A 16,841-nucleotide genomic window follows, 5' to 3' on the forward strand; every position below is an offset into this window, starting at 1 on the left:
GTTTGAGAAGAAACTTCTATGTATCCATTAGCTTTTATCACACTTCAGAATATCAGAAAGCAAGTGAAGGTGGAAAAAATATTTCCCACTATCATCTGACAGTTTCCTATGACCTTGGACATTAACAAAATGCTTTTCATTAAATGACAGGTAAGAAAACATTAAAGTGGAAAAAAAACCAAACCCTGAACAACAAAAATATCAGTCTCAGAGATTCAGACTTTGTATTTCCTTCAACAGATCCCTTGTTATGATGTTGCATGGAGCAGTTTCTTTTAAAACTTCACCTGCCTATTACGAATAATTGCAATAAAAAAAAAAATCTTATTTTCTTTTCCTCACAGTGCACTAAGCAACTTTCTTTCCAGTCAAATGCAAGGAATTTAGTCAAGAATCATAAAAAAACAAAACCAAAAATTGAATTATGAACTCTGGCACAGCCAGGAGTAGCAACTCAACTACTCCAGAGTGCTTAGAAAATAGGCTTTAGATTTTACATCAAGAAATTGGATTTATTGTAAATGCCACAGTCACATTGATAGACAGAGCACAGACTTCTGGTAACAAACAAACATACATTTTTTTGTAACTAAGCGTTTCTACTCGGTAAATAAATGCATTTCGCACAGCCTTCCTTTTAAATGTGCCTAAACTAACCTAAATAAGCAGACAGCATAGCAGAAAAGGGAAACTTATGTAACTGTTTCTTAAGCAGTATATTATTTTTACTATGTATATAATATTTTATATTATATACACACATTTTCATCAACAGTTCAAATTATACCCGAATTTAAAAAAATAAAAAAAAAAACCCAAAGGAAAAAAAAAAAAACACAAACCAAGAACCAAAACTGGCGCTCCTCCAATACATTTACCACCTTTCCCTCAGGCATAGTTAATCCAGGTATTTGTCAAGATAGAGGAATGACAGTTAAAAAGACTCCCCCCACAAGAAACAAGTTACACAAAGAATACTGTATCACTACAAATTTTTTATTCAGAAGCCCATCTTTAAAAAAAATCTCATTATGAACTTGTTTGGTCAAACTACAACACTTTCTAGCAGACATACAGTAAAAATGGCATGGCTCAGAATCGACCAGATCTTTCACGATCTCTTGATCGCCTCCTATCACGTTCACGTCCACCTCCACCACCACCACCTCCACGACCACGATCTCTGGATCTAGACCGACGCTCACGGGACCTTGACCTGGATCTATGCCTTCAAAGAAAGTTTGAACATTTTAGCATTTCATCATGTCCAGAAATTTACTTAATAGTACCACATGGTAGAACACTTAAGAATTTAATGAAGGAGAAGAAAGACAACATGGCATTAGAAGGATTAGTAAACTGGCACTCAGGCTGCCAAAACATGTACTTATAAACTGAACAGAACACCAAGGAGTCAACACACACTGTTAAAAGCCTCAACTCTTTGCTGCCAGTCACTCATCATAATGGATATGCAAAACTTAAGGACTGAGGCATGCAGAAGAACCAAAGACAGTTACACAGCTGTTAAAGAAGCAAGAGAAGGGGATGCCTACTTTTGCAGCTATGAATAGCTCTTAACACACTGCAAAAGCCTACAGCTGTTTCTAAGTCCTTTCCTATTAAATCAATGGCATTAATTGGCAATTACAACTTGGTTGGGTTTTGTTTGTTTCCTCCTTACTCTTCCCCTTTCCCCTATTCCAGAATCATTTGCAAATAATCTTCCTTGCCTGAGCCTGATGACTTGAACTCAAGAGAAAGCTAAAATCACCCATAATATACTGCTAAGACAGCTACTATGGATTTAAAGCTTACATGGCACTTGTCAAAGAAAAAGAGTGGCTTGAATATTTTAAAACATTTTAGAGAAGTCGATTTGATAAAATGCATAACCAGTAGAGTTTTAAAAGGGCACAGGAATCAGAGCAGAACTAAAAGCTCAGGGAAGCAAACAGTGTAAGTTTGTAGAATATTGCTCTACAGTGAAGTAATTTGAGTTGGGAGCATGTGTTGCAACAAATTTTACTGACAGACACACATATATAACTCCTGCATACACTGAACTGCCAAGGATTATCAAAATAACCTATGATGTTACAATTCTGGTTTACTCTCCTTTCTTTCTACTTGAAAAACTTTGGTGTAATTAGTTCTCTGTAAAATTACTTTCAGGTCAGCCTAGTCTATACTATCTCCCCATGAAACTCCACTGACAAGAACTGATGTTCTTTTTTTTTTTCATCAAGCCTTACTGCTAATCTTTGACAGCTTTAGCTTCATGAAGAATTGAAATAGGAAAAAATAAGAAAACTGTATGGAGGATCCAGCTATTTTGTTTTAACAGAGACTGAAATCGAGCTACTATGTAAAAGAACCCTGTTCCAAGGCCAAACACACACATTTTATATTTCTTGCAATAAAAGGTGATACCTTTCAAGTAAAAGTTACTAAGTCAGAGATTCAGATTCTTAAAAATAACAAAAAAGCCAGTAGGAGAGCATACTTTGTCTTCTTCATAAATCACTCAAACTCCTTAAAAACTTGCCCTTAAGTTTAAATTACTATTGAGATATTTTGGTAAGTATTTAGGAATAAATACACGTGCCTAAGCATCACAATCTATGTTTTCCTAAGTTAACTTCATCCTCACTAATTCAAAGACACTGCCAATTAGAGACCTTTATAGGAAAAACACATTCACCATCCCAGGCTCCTGTGATAGAAGGAAACCTACAAAACTATGCTTTATATGACCTCCAGATAGCTTGGTTGCGTGTAATGCCGGAAGCAGCCAATCTGATCCTGCCAAAACACCCATTAGCCAAGTAGCCTGGTTCTAACAGGGGCCACGAGCAAGTACATTTAGAAGAAAATAAAACACAGAAGAGGCACAAAGCACTACTTCTCCCAAATAATTTCTGCCTATAACAGTTTGCAGTTTGGACATTTCAACCACAAGTAGGTTCCATGTACTTCATAACTCAGTGAACATTCTCTTTCTTTAACCCTGTTTTCTTTTAAATCTGTATAAACATTCAACATCCACAGCACCACAGAGCAAGAAGCACCACAATTTTTTTTAAAGAAAGTTCTGTTTGCTTTAAATAGGTCACTTGATGCTCTGTCCCTGGCACATGTCATTAAGCTGCCTAAGAAAAAGCAAGACTGTTTAAAGACTTGCTTTCAAAGCTTTCAGCAACTGGTCCTTGATTTCTACATTTCCATTGTGTTTAAAAGTAAACTCACTTTTTACGACGACGTCCATACAACTCACGTCTTAACTCTCGAGAAATGGGCTTCAAATGCATAAAGTTGCAGAAACCTCCTCGTGTACACTCTCTGAAACAGAATTCACAAGACAGTTAGAAATCTCAGCTTTACAGTGTGTACTGGTCACTAGTCATGTAATAATTAATCACCTCTAACATTAAAACCAGTGAATTTCAAGTACCATTACTGACACCAACTCATTCCTAGATCAATATCCTAAAAATATGGCAAAAGTCAAGTGGTTGAATGCAGGCCTTGGACACTTACATTAACAGGAGTAGTTTACCTCCTATACTAAGCTACACAAAAGCCACACCCAAGCACCCACCCTGTCTGTGCAAACATTTCAAAGATACTCTTGTAGGCAAAGAGGAAGTCAGTGTTTACCCCATTTCATACTGACGACAACAGGCCTCTCTGAAATCAGTCACAGGTGAAAGCTCAGCATGAATGGGCTGTCCATTAAACCAGCGATTGTTCAGGTCAATCACAGCTTTTTCTGCATCTTCTTCACGGCGAAACTAAAAGCAAAGTTAACATTTACTCAGGTTATATAGAGAAGAAACAGAATCAGAGCAAAGTTTCCTTCAAAACAATTGTGCAGTATCTGAGTCGTAAGACTAATGGTAATCAAACCAGAAACTACTTCAGAGTGCCGGGGACAGGCCATGAAATTAAGCTTTTCACTGATCAGGACTCAAAGCTAATTAAAACACATTTTATCTTAATTATTTGCTATTTGATCTTTCCAGGTTTGTGGCTTGTGTTAGAAGATATGATAGCTTAGTACACCCTTAAACAAAGAGAATGCCTAAGAGTACTTTCTAGAACATCGATGCTCTAAATGGATTTTTTTCTAAACATATGAAAGAAACTGCATGAGAACTGAAGCTCTCTCTCCTCCATGTAAATGGGAATTTGCAAAAATATGATCCTGGTTTATGATGGGTGTAAAACTCAAATTTGAAATTCCTTTCCATAGCTTGCAAATTTTAAAACCCCTTTTATTTCTGATGACCTACACTGTTGAGAATTTTAGGTATGACAATGTTTTTTGGTTAAGGGAACAAACAGTGAAAATACTAAAAAAGAAAAAAATTAAAACTCTCTCACACATCCCCAAGACTGTGTACACACAATAAAAACACTGCAGATGACAACTTCATACTCATTGTTCTGGAAATACAAATGCTTTTTAACAGCTAAACCTAAGTGCTCTGCTTTGCACCTGAAACTCTCCAACTGCCCGATATAACTTGGTTACAAGATGTTTTGTTTAACTGCAAAGTTAGAAAATAAATTTAACGGTTGAAAATAAACACATTTCTTGCTAACAAACCTCTGTCCATAAAATGCTTAAAAGTTAGTGTAAGGGGAAGACAGATCCCAAATTCTCTTCTCACAGGAAATTAGTGATAGAACAAGAGGGAATGGCCTCGAGCTGCAACAGGGGAGGTTTAGACTGGACATTAGGAAAAATTTTTTCACAGAGAGAGGGGTCAAGCATTGGAATGGGCTGCCCAGGGAGGTGGTTGGCACCAACCCTGGATACGTTTAAAGGTCATTTGGATGTGGTGCTTGGGGATCTGGTTTAGGGGTGAACTTTGCAGAGTAGGGTTATTGGTTGGACTTGGTGACCCTGAGGGTCTTTTTCAACTTGAATGTTTCAGTGATTCTGTTAAACTAAGCCTGGCAAAGTAAACAGTCCAGCAGTGGAGATCATGTGTTTGCCAATATAAAATTAAGTGTTTATCTATATAAACGGCATGGATTTTGACTATGAAGAAAGCTTCTCATCATCTCTTCACCTATTAAAATTTGTATTGTGAAGTTGGAAAGGAGTTGATATTTTGGAGAGCTATTCTTGCTAAATCTACAAGCATACAGTAGCTTTTAAAAGTAAACATAAACAAATACCATCTCTTGATTATATAAACGTCTCTCTTTACCCTACCTTTACGTATACATTTCCAACTAGATGGTCTCCAAGATTATCACAAACGTTCATCTCCTCCACTTCACCATATTTTTCTTCCATTTCTGTGAAGACCTCCTAAGCACAAATCAACCAATTAAAAGTTTTGCAGCACATTCATTTTAAGCACAGAACTATTGCATTTAGCTATAAGTAAAGATTTAATTTATTTTCTTTTCCTTTTTTTTTTTTTTACAATTATGATTTTAAAATTAATACTTGCTTGGCCTATACTGTGTCCATCTCAAAGTATAGGTAACAGGATAAAATAAAAAGCTATGGAAAGCATCATGCATACAGTATTTACAGAATACATGAGACACTGAAAATACTACATCTAAGTCATGCTGCTACAGTTGTAGTTAATTTGATTCTATACAAATAATTAAGTATATTTCCAATGTACAGGAAAGGAGACTGAAATCAAAACACTATGACATTCAATTGCTGATTTAAACAGTCTATCACAAACAGTAAAGTTAAGGCTAAACTAATCAAAGGTTATACAACTTTCAGAGCTAAGTATTTCCTGGTAAGTTTTACAGGAACTCCTGAGGAAACAAACCATCTAATTGTGCTATGCACTGAACACATCTAACTCACATGCTGACAAATCCACAAACACTTCAATGCATTTGAGCATCTTTTACATACCTCAAAGAATTCATCGTAATGTTCCTGCATCTCAACATCGCTCACAGCACCTACAAAAATCAAGATTCATATTGGTTAGAGCCTATAAATAAGGAAGAAGAGATTTTGATCACACTACAAACAAACTACAGAGGCCATCTGGAGCATTAAAGACACTATATAGCATGGAGCTATCTAGCAGTAATATTAAAAGATATTTATGTGTGAAGAGCTTTGAGTCCCCAAAGTTTATGTCAAGACATTACACTGACATGACCAAATAAAAACCAGTTTTAATCAGAGCCAAACTTCTATGCCACAAATTTAAAGGGGAGTTACTTTGAAATATCACTTAAATTTAATGTACAGTCCCAGTCTCTAATTTTACCTAAACAGAAGGCAAGTGCTTTGAACATTTGTGTATTTTAAAAAATTATTACAATTTAGTTTTCCTCTTCCTAATATCAGAACGTTAACATGACAAGCATTAATGTTAACATCTCCAGCACCTACATTAGAACCTGAGAGTTCACAATCTATCATAGCCCAGAATTCTTTTAAAATTTACTCAAAATAGATACTGGGAAAAGTGTGTCATTTCAGTGCCCTCAAAGAAGGGCACCATAATGCTTTGCAATTAAAAGCAGTTTTCTAGTTTTATTTTAAATATCACTGAGTATTTGTGTAGTCCTGCATAACACCTTTTAGTGCAAGACGAGCCAGTCACATGTTCAGTTTAGATTTTCAAGTTCCAAGCTGGAATTTACAAATGAGCACTGCTTGCCTGCTGCTATAGAAAACAATGCAAGTTTGGATGATTTTTCAAAGCATTTAGTATATAAAAATGAATTTATTTTTTCCAGTCTACAGTATTCCAAATTCCATTAAGCTGTGTATGTTAAAATCTAACATACTAGCTCTTAGCAGTTAGGTGGTTTATTAAGATAAATCGGAGCAGCTTTTAAAATGAACCCTGTATTTCATGCTAGAAAAATATTCTAAATTACAGATGCTACTGTTTTAGTTCACAGAATATGAAAGCCAAGAAATTCAGCCAACAAAGCTGTTTTTTGGTTTTGGGTTTTTTTTTTTTTTTGCTTCAGGCTGCTAGGAGAAAAAGAGATGCTTTGGGTTCAGTCATTTTTGGCTAATACTGCCACTGGACAAACTTTACATTCTTTTTCCAAGACTCTAACCAGCCACACTCTCTAACTGCAATTACTTTTCTTCCACCCAGCTCACCTCCTGAAGAAGCACATAGGGCACTTGTTATATAGTTTATGCTAACAATATTTTTGCATTTGAAAGATGTTTGCTTTCAAGAACTTTCTTCTTCCCTGTGGCTATACAACAAATAAAGGAATAGCAAACATTAAACCAGTATTCTTAGATAGTTTAATACTTAACTATATTCCCACGGTTCTACCAATACCACTGGTAACAGCTTATTAGTACCTAAAGGTCTCGGGGGGTGGGTGGAGGGGGGTGTTTGTTTGGGAATTTTGTTTTGGTTTGTTTGTTGGGTTGTTTTTTGTTTGGTTGGTCAGTTTTGTTTGTTTTTTAAACCGTATCGGACAGGGGCTCAGTAAGCCACACTGGGAATCACTACTTTTTACCAGCTGGACAAGTGCTAAAAACTTTTAAGGAGATTCCATTAATCAAATTAGGAGATCATAAACAACAGTTAGTTAATGACTACTTAAATGTCCTTCTGAAGTGGGAAGTAAAGTATACATATGCACAAGCTTTACAAACATCCATCCTCCAGGGCTACTGGTATCTGAACCTTGACAAGCCCAATTACTAATTATTCAGGAAAACTATTGCTATTCAAAACTAAGGTTAATCCTCTATGACGGCAGTAGAAAGGAAGACAGTTAAGCAACAACCACAAAAGCATTAAATAGCTACCCAAGTTATCCATTTAAAATACATGCAGTACTGAAGTAGGGACAAATATAAAAAAAACAGGGAGCCAGAGATTTCAGCAAGCCTACTGGTAACAGAGCTCCAGCTCCATCACAGAAGAAGGTACAGTCAGGCTCTGTTACAGAGCTACCGCTTGTCAGGAGACACTAGAGTTGGATACCGGTATTTAGAATGCTAGAAAATCTGTCCAAAGACTCTTGCAGCTGTACAATCTAAACAGCTCCACAGACCAAACTGCTGTAACTTTGTGCAAATTAGTTACCAGCGCATCAGTGATTTAGCAACAGAGTGGAAATACCCAACTGTGTGTTTTTTTTGTTTACTGACACAGCATTCACTACTGAACATCTGGCAACAAGAAAGCCTACACAGCAATAGAACTGTTTAAGCATCTAGACAAAATTACGTAGCTCATTATGTATCTAGCTTGATAGTGTGACAAAGCTCTCTACTTAATTGGGCCATTACTACTTTTAGAAAGAGAAGAGAGTGTTGACTTTAAAGTGGCTGATTTCACAAAGTATGTCTAATCAAAAGCTGGTAACTAATCTGAACTAGTCTAGAATACAACATTCAAAATAAAAAAAAGAAAAAAGAATAGCCAAACAAAGCTTTATTACCACACAGTCAATATTCACTTCAACAAGAAATATTAGTTAGAAAATAACACCAATTCTTTTTGGCTCTAAAATTATGATTATTTAAAAAAAAAATCTTATTCTAAAGTTGATGATTCAATCACAGTATCAGTAATCGCCGATCAACAATCATGGTCATTTAAACTTCTGCCAGTCTCACAGCAGCTGTGGTTTTTTTAATGCCCATTCCTACCTCACAAGGATTCATTAAATTACTTCATGACCATACCCAAACGCCTTCCCCTTCTCAAAAGTAATTTTAAAGATCTATTTTCCTAGGTAAATATGCAACTTGGTTTTGGAATTTGAATTTTCGAAGCATGGAAGGAATCTGAAGCATGCACCTATCCAAAAAGGACAGCTGCCAGAAAGGAAGCATTTGTCAGTCAGAGCATTCTTACAAAGTAGACTCTAAATGGAAGCTGCATTAACCTAGGACAAATTTCTGCATGCAGTCTGAAAAGTTTCAAATGAAAGTTCTCTTTAACATTTACAGAGCAGGACATTTGTTCTGGGTGAAGTCAAGGTGTCACTGTCCTGTTCTTTTAGACACTGTAATCTAAGGGACAGCATAAAATGTACAGAAAAGCATTCCTAGGATGCAGGCAATTGGCAGGGAGAAAGGTGGAGGGAAGAAAGCAGTGCAACCAAGACTGCTTTAAAAGGGAAGTACAATTTTAACTCTTTTAAAATAGATGCTATTGAGATTCTCCTCATAGTTTTGGGAGTAGGGACAAAAAAAAAATATTTTGGGGGTTTTTTTTTGGTGTGTGTGTTTGTTTTGAACACAATTTAATGAAACGTGGTCAGTTTGATCTGTTAAACTAAAATGGTAGACCAGCTTAAGTCGACACTGAGCTCTGACAATCAAGCCCAGGGAACCAGTGAAGGAACTTGTATGAACTTACAGCGCAAACCGTCAGCAGACTGGGAAGAGTTTTGAGGGTTACGGTAAATGTTCAAGAGGGCAATGGTCTGAAATACAAAACGCAACAACTTTATATTATGGAAAATAATTTTAACAAGAAACCGGTTTCCTTTAGGGTCGCTTTAGCCGAGTCTGTGCTGAAAGAGAGGTGGTTATTCTCTCCCTAGAAGGAGAACTTTCACTGAGATGGTGACCTTTCTGAATCAACCTAACACTGTTAAGCAATAGAGATCTCATGATACTTCATTATTGTATTTTTTTTTAATCACCAATATTACTATGCATGATTTCAGGCAGACATGCAATAGATGGCTTTCAAACACAGTATTCCAATTACAACTAGTTTGATTTTACTGAGTTGTTTCTTAATAGCAAAATCCCATGAAAGGAAGCAATACAATAATTACAGCATAACATGAAATCTCCATTTTCCTTAAAAAGTTGATATGAAGAAAACCTCAAGTTTTGGGAAACTTACCGTACATCATGTATCTACCTATTTATTTGTTTTTGGGGTGCTTTTTCTTTTGTTAAATCAAGAATTTGAGAAATGTCTGCAGTGTTACCAAGAATGTAAGCTTCACTTTGCAGTGCAAGAGAACCTGCATCAAGTCCAATTTATGCAGTCAGTTCTACATTCTGGACCACACACATTTGCCAAGTTCTTGATCTATGCGCAAGGAGAGTTCCGTCACTTGTCCTGTTTGCAACAGCTTTATGTCAGCAGCTCAGAAGCCAACATTATTTTCTCACAATTAGGAGTGGGCTCTTTAACACCATTCTTTAAAAAAATTTCTCCAACTGTGGGACTTACAGTGTGAGCCGTCAGCCGTCTGTGCACTGTTTTGGGGGTTACGATAGATGTTTTGAATCAAGATGGTCTGCGGGGAAAAAAAATAAAAAGGGGAATTCTACTGGCTGCTGTGCATATAATAGACAATTGCAAAGAGACAACTTTGTTTGCAAACAGCTAAAAGTAATATTTTATTCTCAAGAATTCCTTTTGTATTTGCAGAACATCTTCCAAAATTGCATCCAGACCATCATATTATGAAAACAGTTTTAATTAACCACCAAGAAAGAGCTGCGTTTGTCTGAATAGCTATCCTCAAAACGGGAGTTGCGAGGCACAGTAACCTGAACCATGGTATTATGGAGATGCCTAACTTTCCCTCAAGACCAGATTCATTATTGTGAGTCTTGTGTGGGGGAGAATGGTGGGGAAAAAAAAAAAAGTGTTATGTGCACAGCATGTAATACATAATGCCACAGAGTCTAAAACGTTACACCAGACAGTAAGGTTTTCAGGTAAGAGCTACGTCTCGGTTAGTGCATCAGGAATTTCTTGGTGGAATTTCTGTTTAAATAATATAATAGCATCATAGGTTGACATGTTTCCGATCCTTCAAATAAGGACAATATCCTTCTAGCCCTTCTGCTTTTTACTTGAAGAATTAGCCCAGGCAGACTTGAAACCTTACATTTGTACCGTTCTTCTTAAAATCAAGTTGTCTGAAAAAACAAACCATGTTTAAGTTAGTAAACTAATATTACAAAAAAATTCCAAATGTCCATATCACTGTAAGCAGCTCAAAAATTGAAATCTGATTACTTAAAATACAAGCTCAGTGTTAGTTAATATGAATTGCAACCCCCAAATAATTTTAGCTTACACTTTATTATTAGTCACAGTAAGAATTCAGAGCTTAGGAAAGCCAAAGGACCAGCAATGTCATACCTACATATGCTGCCCCCTTAACATGTAAGAAAAATTCATAGCATCACATTTAAAACCACACGCTTGTTTTATAATGGGTATGGTCATACCAACCAAAGCTTTGTGCTTCCATGGCCCAGGTCTAAACTATGTTTTAGCCTACAACTTGAGAGAGACAGAAACATGCACATAGTCACGGTGTTTCTGCTGATTAGCAGTAATTTGATCACCCTGGATTGCACCACCTCTCCTAACACAGCTCTTTATAAAGTAGCTGCCCAGCAATAGCAACACAAGATAAAAAGAACCTCCCATTACTAAGAGACCTGTTCTTCTGTTTTCTATCACAGCTGATTATCAACATGCATACAAATAAAGATTTCTGTAGGGTTAACTACACATCTGCCAAGTATGTTAAGGATGTTACAACACAACAGGGCTGCCAGGTGTGATGCTGTAGCAGCCTCAGACATCACTGGATGAATCTTACACGCCCAGGTGACCCACTTCAGCTGGTGCTGCTAACTGCAGCTTTTAAAGCAATGCTGAAGGCTGCACTGTGAAAAAAATGTTGCACACTGAGGATTTCTATAAAAAAAAAAAACAAATGCAGTTTGGGTTTTCTTGCTTGTTTTTGCAGTTTTTGGTTGAGGTTTTTTTGGTGGGTTTTTTGCTTTTTTCTGTTTTAACCTTAAAGACTACTGTGGAAGTTGTCTAATTGAAGAATATTTTCTAACAGCCAAAGACCTAAATTCAGGTCTCTAAATAACTAATTACATTTTAGCAAGCTCTCCATGTAGGTCATCGACCCAGAGTAGCTTTGAAATTTGGAAGCACTCATTGAGATACAACATTTACATTAACAAGTATTAAATTTCCAGAAGTAGAAAACTGATTTCATAAGTAAAGTGGTCCCCACAGATCAGTAACCTAGACCATTCTCCTCTAGACCTCCTCCTACCTGCTTACCCACAAATTAACTTCATGAGTACTTGCCTCCCTATTTCTCTGCAAACTAACAGAAGCCCACCACTCTCCTCAATTCTGCTTTAAGTCAGATAAAATTAACTTACAGAGGACTCCACTGCTATGAAAACTTGACCTCTGTAGGCAGAATTCCTGGTAAGGCAACAACTGTCAGACACTGCTTACATCATATACAACACTGCCAAAGAAATCTATTTACCTGCATACCTTGACAATCAGCAGTGATAGAAAAAAAGTAAAGCACACGGTTCTCCAATAACACAATTTCTGAAAACTACAGAGCTCATAATAAAAAACCCTATCACCCACTGAGCCTATTTTTTGTATTTTTTTTCTTCCCCTTTCTGGAAGACATGCAGTCACATACCATGTTTCTAACAGTATCCATAAAAGCAAAGATTATTTAATCTGTCGAGTCAGACATGTGCAACCAGGCAGGTTGTTTTTAAGAAAAAATTCTTTCACAATCAAGAGTAGTATGAAAATTACTGTTGAACCTTATAAGCCTGGGTCAGAGAGCAAGTGTATCGACAGATGAGTTGCTTTTATTTCATTTTCTTCTATTATATGTACAAAAGGCTCAAGTTCACACCTCTGAGATAGGTGGAACAGGCTGCCCTCATTTGTGATTTAAAAACCTGGGATGGTTTAAGTGCCTAAACACCACTGAGAAGGCACACTCACCTGAATGTTAGCACTGGTTGGTCTCTACTACAGGCAAGCTTACAACAGCATCGCTTCCTGCAGCCATTAAGGGTGACAGGAGATAATTAGAAATGCTGGGAGAAGTAAACTGAACACCCCCAAAAGAGCAAAAACCCATATAAACTGGGGCCAAAACTGAACTAGTTTATCTGGAGCTCGGTTATTATTCACTTGTATTGAGAGTCTATGTTTTAAAAAATATACTTCCACAAGAAAGAGAAAACAAAAGGAGAACAAACCTGGCTAAATGTTGGTTTGTTGTGCAACCGAGAACATCTGTCTCCATGACGACAAGCTCCAATTTTGAAGTAAAATGAACAGTTGACTCTGCAAATAAAATTAAATATGAAAGTAGTTACGTATTAGAAAACATTAAGATACCTTTCCTATACAACATATGTTCTAAATGCCTTTACATTCATGTGGAGAATATAGGAAATATATTCAAAACAGTATAGGAAGGCATTCAGCAAAACTGCTCACATCCATTCATTCTTCTTTACCCCTAATTTACAAAAAGTCATCTAATCAAATTTGCCCATTGCTCAAACCCCATTCATGACACCACTATGGGCAGAAGCAATCACTACTGTTTTACTCTTCCACTTCTCCATTTTTGCCTTTGTATCAATTTCACTGGGTGATGGGATGGGAAATAATGTGAAAAACAGTCTGTAGAGTTATGCTATGACCTATGTGGTTGTGTCTTAGCTCATGTAACCCGCTATTTCAGGAAATACAACCAGTTTTTAATTTCATACAGTTGCACCTATCTAATGTTTTATAAGCCATCAGTCTAAAAGTTATATTCCACAGGTAACTCACAGCACTGCCAAAATACTACAAATAATTCAGGTAAGAGAAAAAAAATCATGTTACAGAAAGAATACACATAAGCCAAACAAAATCATTTGATCAAGCCATTTCCATGAATGTAGTTAAAAATTTTAAAGGGAAGCCTTTTTTTAAACCACAAGCTTTTCTTGAATTAACTATCATCTAATGATATCTCAAAAACTATGCTGGTTTAGGAATGCTAGTAAAAACTTCTCACACAAGTGTTAATTCACATGGAATGATGAAAGAAAACCATTAGAAGCGCAGTTACCTTGACTGGGAAAATTGAATGCAAAATTCTGAAGGGCAAGAAAACTATGGTGGGCTATACACGAGTAAGTGAAATAAGAATTCTCCTGAAAGAAAGGTTATTATTCCCAAGCTCACAGTTAACACCAATTCTCTCCACAATTCCGTGTAATCAACATCATCTCATGGAGGGGAGAAACATTGAAGTACTAAAGCATATCTGATCTTTAGCAAAACATTCTACTGTAGAATTGCATCATGCTTACTATTCATCACGTTTTTGAAAGTATACACTTAAAATTACAATAATACTTACTGTCTTTTCTGAACTCTATCCTGAAATAAAAAAATACCTAGCTACAGAATTTCCAATACTGCCTCCAATTTCCACATTTTCTGGAGAAGTCTGCTTGCTTTTTGAATACAAAGATCAGTACAGGAATTTCATGCCGCTGTATTGGCACATACTAACACTGTTAAAACGGTAATGCATTCTATCATAAAGGATGCTAAGTAACAGAGCTCAAGAGAGGCTGCCGATATTGCTTTTCTGACAGACGAGCATATTGGAACCAGCTTGTAGCACTACAAAGTAGAAAGAAAATAGAAGCCCCACGGCCAGGGGCCGACAAGAGTAATTTAGTCCAGTAGCACATCGATGCCCCCTTTCATTTTTACGAGTGGAAAAACACGTTGGTTTGGTCAGGCCGACGGTGACCAAATTTTCGATAGGAGGGTTTTGTAAGTACGCTTCCAACAACCAGAGAACCTAGAGGCGTTCCCGACGCGTGGAAGGCTGCAGGCAGAAGCCTGAGGATCAGGATGCAGCAGTCGGGGAAATCCTCCGCACCCTGGGGAGGGGGGAGAAATAACCAGTCGCTGTCCTTGCAGCAGAGCGGAAGCTCTCGGACTGCTGCGAGGCGCAGAGACACGAACAAAAGGGGAAGAGGCCCTTTCTGGCAGGAGGCGGTGGCGGCGGGAAGCTCGGCACCCAGCAGCCCCGACTGCTCCCGCCCGCCGCCAGAAAAGCGCAGCCGCCGGGAGGGGTGGGGGGGCGGGGAAGAGGAAGGACGAGGGACGGCAACGCGCCACGAGGTTCGGGCACACCCGCATGGCGGCCGGGGAGGGAGGGGGAGGAGGAGAAGAAAGTCCCCGAAGAGCACAGACCCAGCCCGGCCTAGGAGGGGAGAGCGAAGCGCATGGGCGGGGCCGGCGGCGCGGGCACGCGCAGGACCCACGCGGCTAGGGGCGCGCTCGCGCCCCCACCCTTCCTCCTCGTCCCCGGCAGCGCGCACGCGCGCTCTAGCAAGGGGGGAGGGGAAGAAGGCCGCCGCCGCGGGCCCGAGGGAGACGGGAGGGGGGTGGGGGGGAGGGGAAGGCGCCCGCCTCGCTTCCTCCTCCCTCCGCGGCCACGTTCCAGAGTACGGTGGTGGCGGGGGAGGGGGGGATGCCCGGGCGCACGTCCCGCTCCCGGGGGTGCCACAGGCTCCTAAAGAGGGAGTGGAAGAAACGGGCCGGGCCCCGCCACGGGGAAGGGGGGGGTGGGGGGGAAAGGGCTGACCGCCACGATCGGAACAGGCCGCCCGGGCAGGCGCTGCGTGCCCTCGCGCCCCGCGGAACGCGCCACCCGCCTCCGGCCTCCCTTGAGCTCCTTCCCCGGGGCGCTGAAGCCGCGGGGATGGCGCGGGAAGTAGGGATGGGCCACTCACTTGTCCTTCTCTGTTCCGAAGATGGAGGCCAGATACTCCGCCATCTCCCACCGCCCGCCCGCCGGACAGCCCGGCGCCGACCCCGGACGTCACAGCCGCAGCGCCGGAAACACTTTCTACCGAGCCGTGCGAGGGCGGGAGAGGAGGGAAGCGATGCTCTTTGCGCATGCGCCCGGGGCCGACTGCTCCTCCTTGGGGGCGCGGCGCGGGGTGAGTGGGGAGTTGCTTTAGCTACGAGGTGCCATTGTTGCGCAGGCGTAGTTGTGCGGAGCTGTGATGAGACTTGAGTTCTCTGTGCCGGACCGGTGTCTGGCTGCCACCAAGGCTAGAGCAAAGGGGAAAGGGCTGCTGTGTACGCCGGGAGGTAGTACTTTGGGGAGGGTCGGCAGCAGCCCGACAGCGACTGAGTGCCCTGTGGTGGAGATATCTCGTACCTGCAGAGACTGGCATGTGTCTCGCCAGAAGTGTTGCATCAGTTAACTCCTGTTATACTCTCCCAGCTGGCGCAGTTGCTGGAGTGTACTATATCCCCATGTCCAGATATGTGCCTAAATACCCTAATTCCACTGTCCTATCCTGCCATGTGATGTGGCCATCAGAATGTTGTACTGAAACATCTGAAGCAATCTTGCCAGAGTAGGCTCAGAGCAGAAAGCAGAACTAACCAGTGGCTCAAGGAAATTGGGAGCCTGTGATGGGTATTGAAGCACATGGCCAAAGGGCGGTCTGAGAAAAAATGGCCAAAGGCAGGCATAAAAAAAGGGCTTGCTGAGGCACAGCATTTAGAGCAGTTTATGATAGCTGGGAATGATCCGGGAATGATCCTGCTTGGAGGCTGAAGGGTCTCTCTGCAATTGCTATCAGTACAAAGGACACTGTCAAGAAATCCTAATTAGGCCTTTGTTGTCATGACTTCAAGTGCTGGAATAAAGTAGTTGCTTAAAGTCAGGAAAGTGCAGGTTCTGCAGGAGGAAAAACCTGCAGAAGCTGCAAAGGAAAATGTGCCTTTTAATTAAAAGCAGAGTGGAGGGTAGGACCAGAACTCTTTCTGGTTATTCTGGGAGGTTTCATGGAATTAAAGGCCAAAAGATGCAAATTTGAACCAGGCAAATTGAAGTTTTAAAAAATGTAATAGTAATGCATGTAAAAGACTGATGCTGTACAGCCTGATAGCATTTGCAGCAAAAGTGCTGTTCTAGTCAGAAAACTGTTGCAGGAAGGCAATAATTTTGTTGATGCAGAAAACAAAGACTGAGCGTTC

The 16,841-nt window shown here is 39.7% G+C and overlaps 1 protein-coding gene across 3 annotated transcripts; it reads right to left on the reverse strand.

Annotated features, from left to right (window-relative positions):
- Positions 1-864: 864 nt before the first annotated feature.
- U2AF1 (U2 small nuclear RNA auxiliary factor 1) lies at positions 865-15,655 on the reverse strand. 3 transcript variants are annotated; one of them, XM_054398405.1, is made up of 9 exons: positions 13,025-13,105; positions 12,765-12,821; positions 10,858-10,888; positions 10,191-10,257; positions 5,903-5,952; positions 5,228-5,326; positions 3,661-3,794; positions 3,250-3,342; positions 865-1,228 (listed from the first exon to the last, which is right to left on the reverse strand). In XM_054398405.1, the coding sequence occupies exons 1-9, from the start codon at positions 13,069-13,071 to the stop codon at positions 1,093-1,095; spliced, it is 714 nt and encodes a 237-aa protein (XP_054254380.1). In that variant the 5' UTR covers positions 13,072-13,105; the 3' UTR covers positions 865-1,092. The 3 variants fall into 3 exon arrangements, with proteins under 3 accessions (XP_054254380.1, XP_054254252.1, XP_054254304.1); XM_054398277.1 differs by lacking the exons at positions 10,191-10,257; positions 10,858-10,888; positions 12,765-12,821 and adding exons at positions 9,357-9,423; positions 15,581-15,655 and having other exon boundaries at positions 13,025-13,112; XM_054398329.1 differs by lacking the exons at positions 10,858-10,888; positions 12,765-12,821 and adding an exon at positions 15,581-15,655 and having other exon boundaries at positions 13,025-13,112.
- Positions 15,656-16,841: the final 1,186 nt, after the last annotated feature.

Source organism: Indicator indicator, chromosome 1 (genome assembly GCF_027791375.1).
Source record: "Indicator indicator isolate 239-I01 chromosome 1, UM_Iind_1.1, whole genome shotgun sequence".
Lineage (NCBI taxonomy): Eukaryota > Metazoa > Chordata > Aves > Piciformes > Indicatoridae > Indicator > Indicator indicator.

Coding starts and splice junctions, on each gene's coding strand:
- U2AF1 (XM_054398405.1), bottom strand. CDS start 13,071: ATGGAGACAGATGTTCTCGGTTGCACAACAAACCAACATTTAGCCAG. Junction 12,822..13,024: donor ACAAACCAACATTTAGCCAG/GTTTGTTCTCCT, acceptor TAATGGCTGCAG/GAAGCGATGCTGTTGTAAGC. Junction 5,327..5,902: donor ATTACGATGAATTCTTTGAG/GTATGTAAAAGA, acceptor ATTTGTGCTTAG/GAGGTCTTCACAGAAATGGA.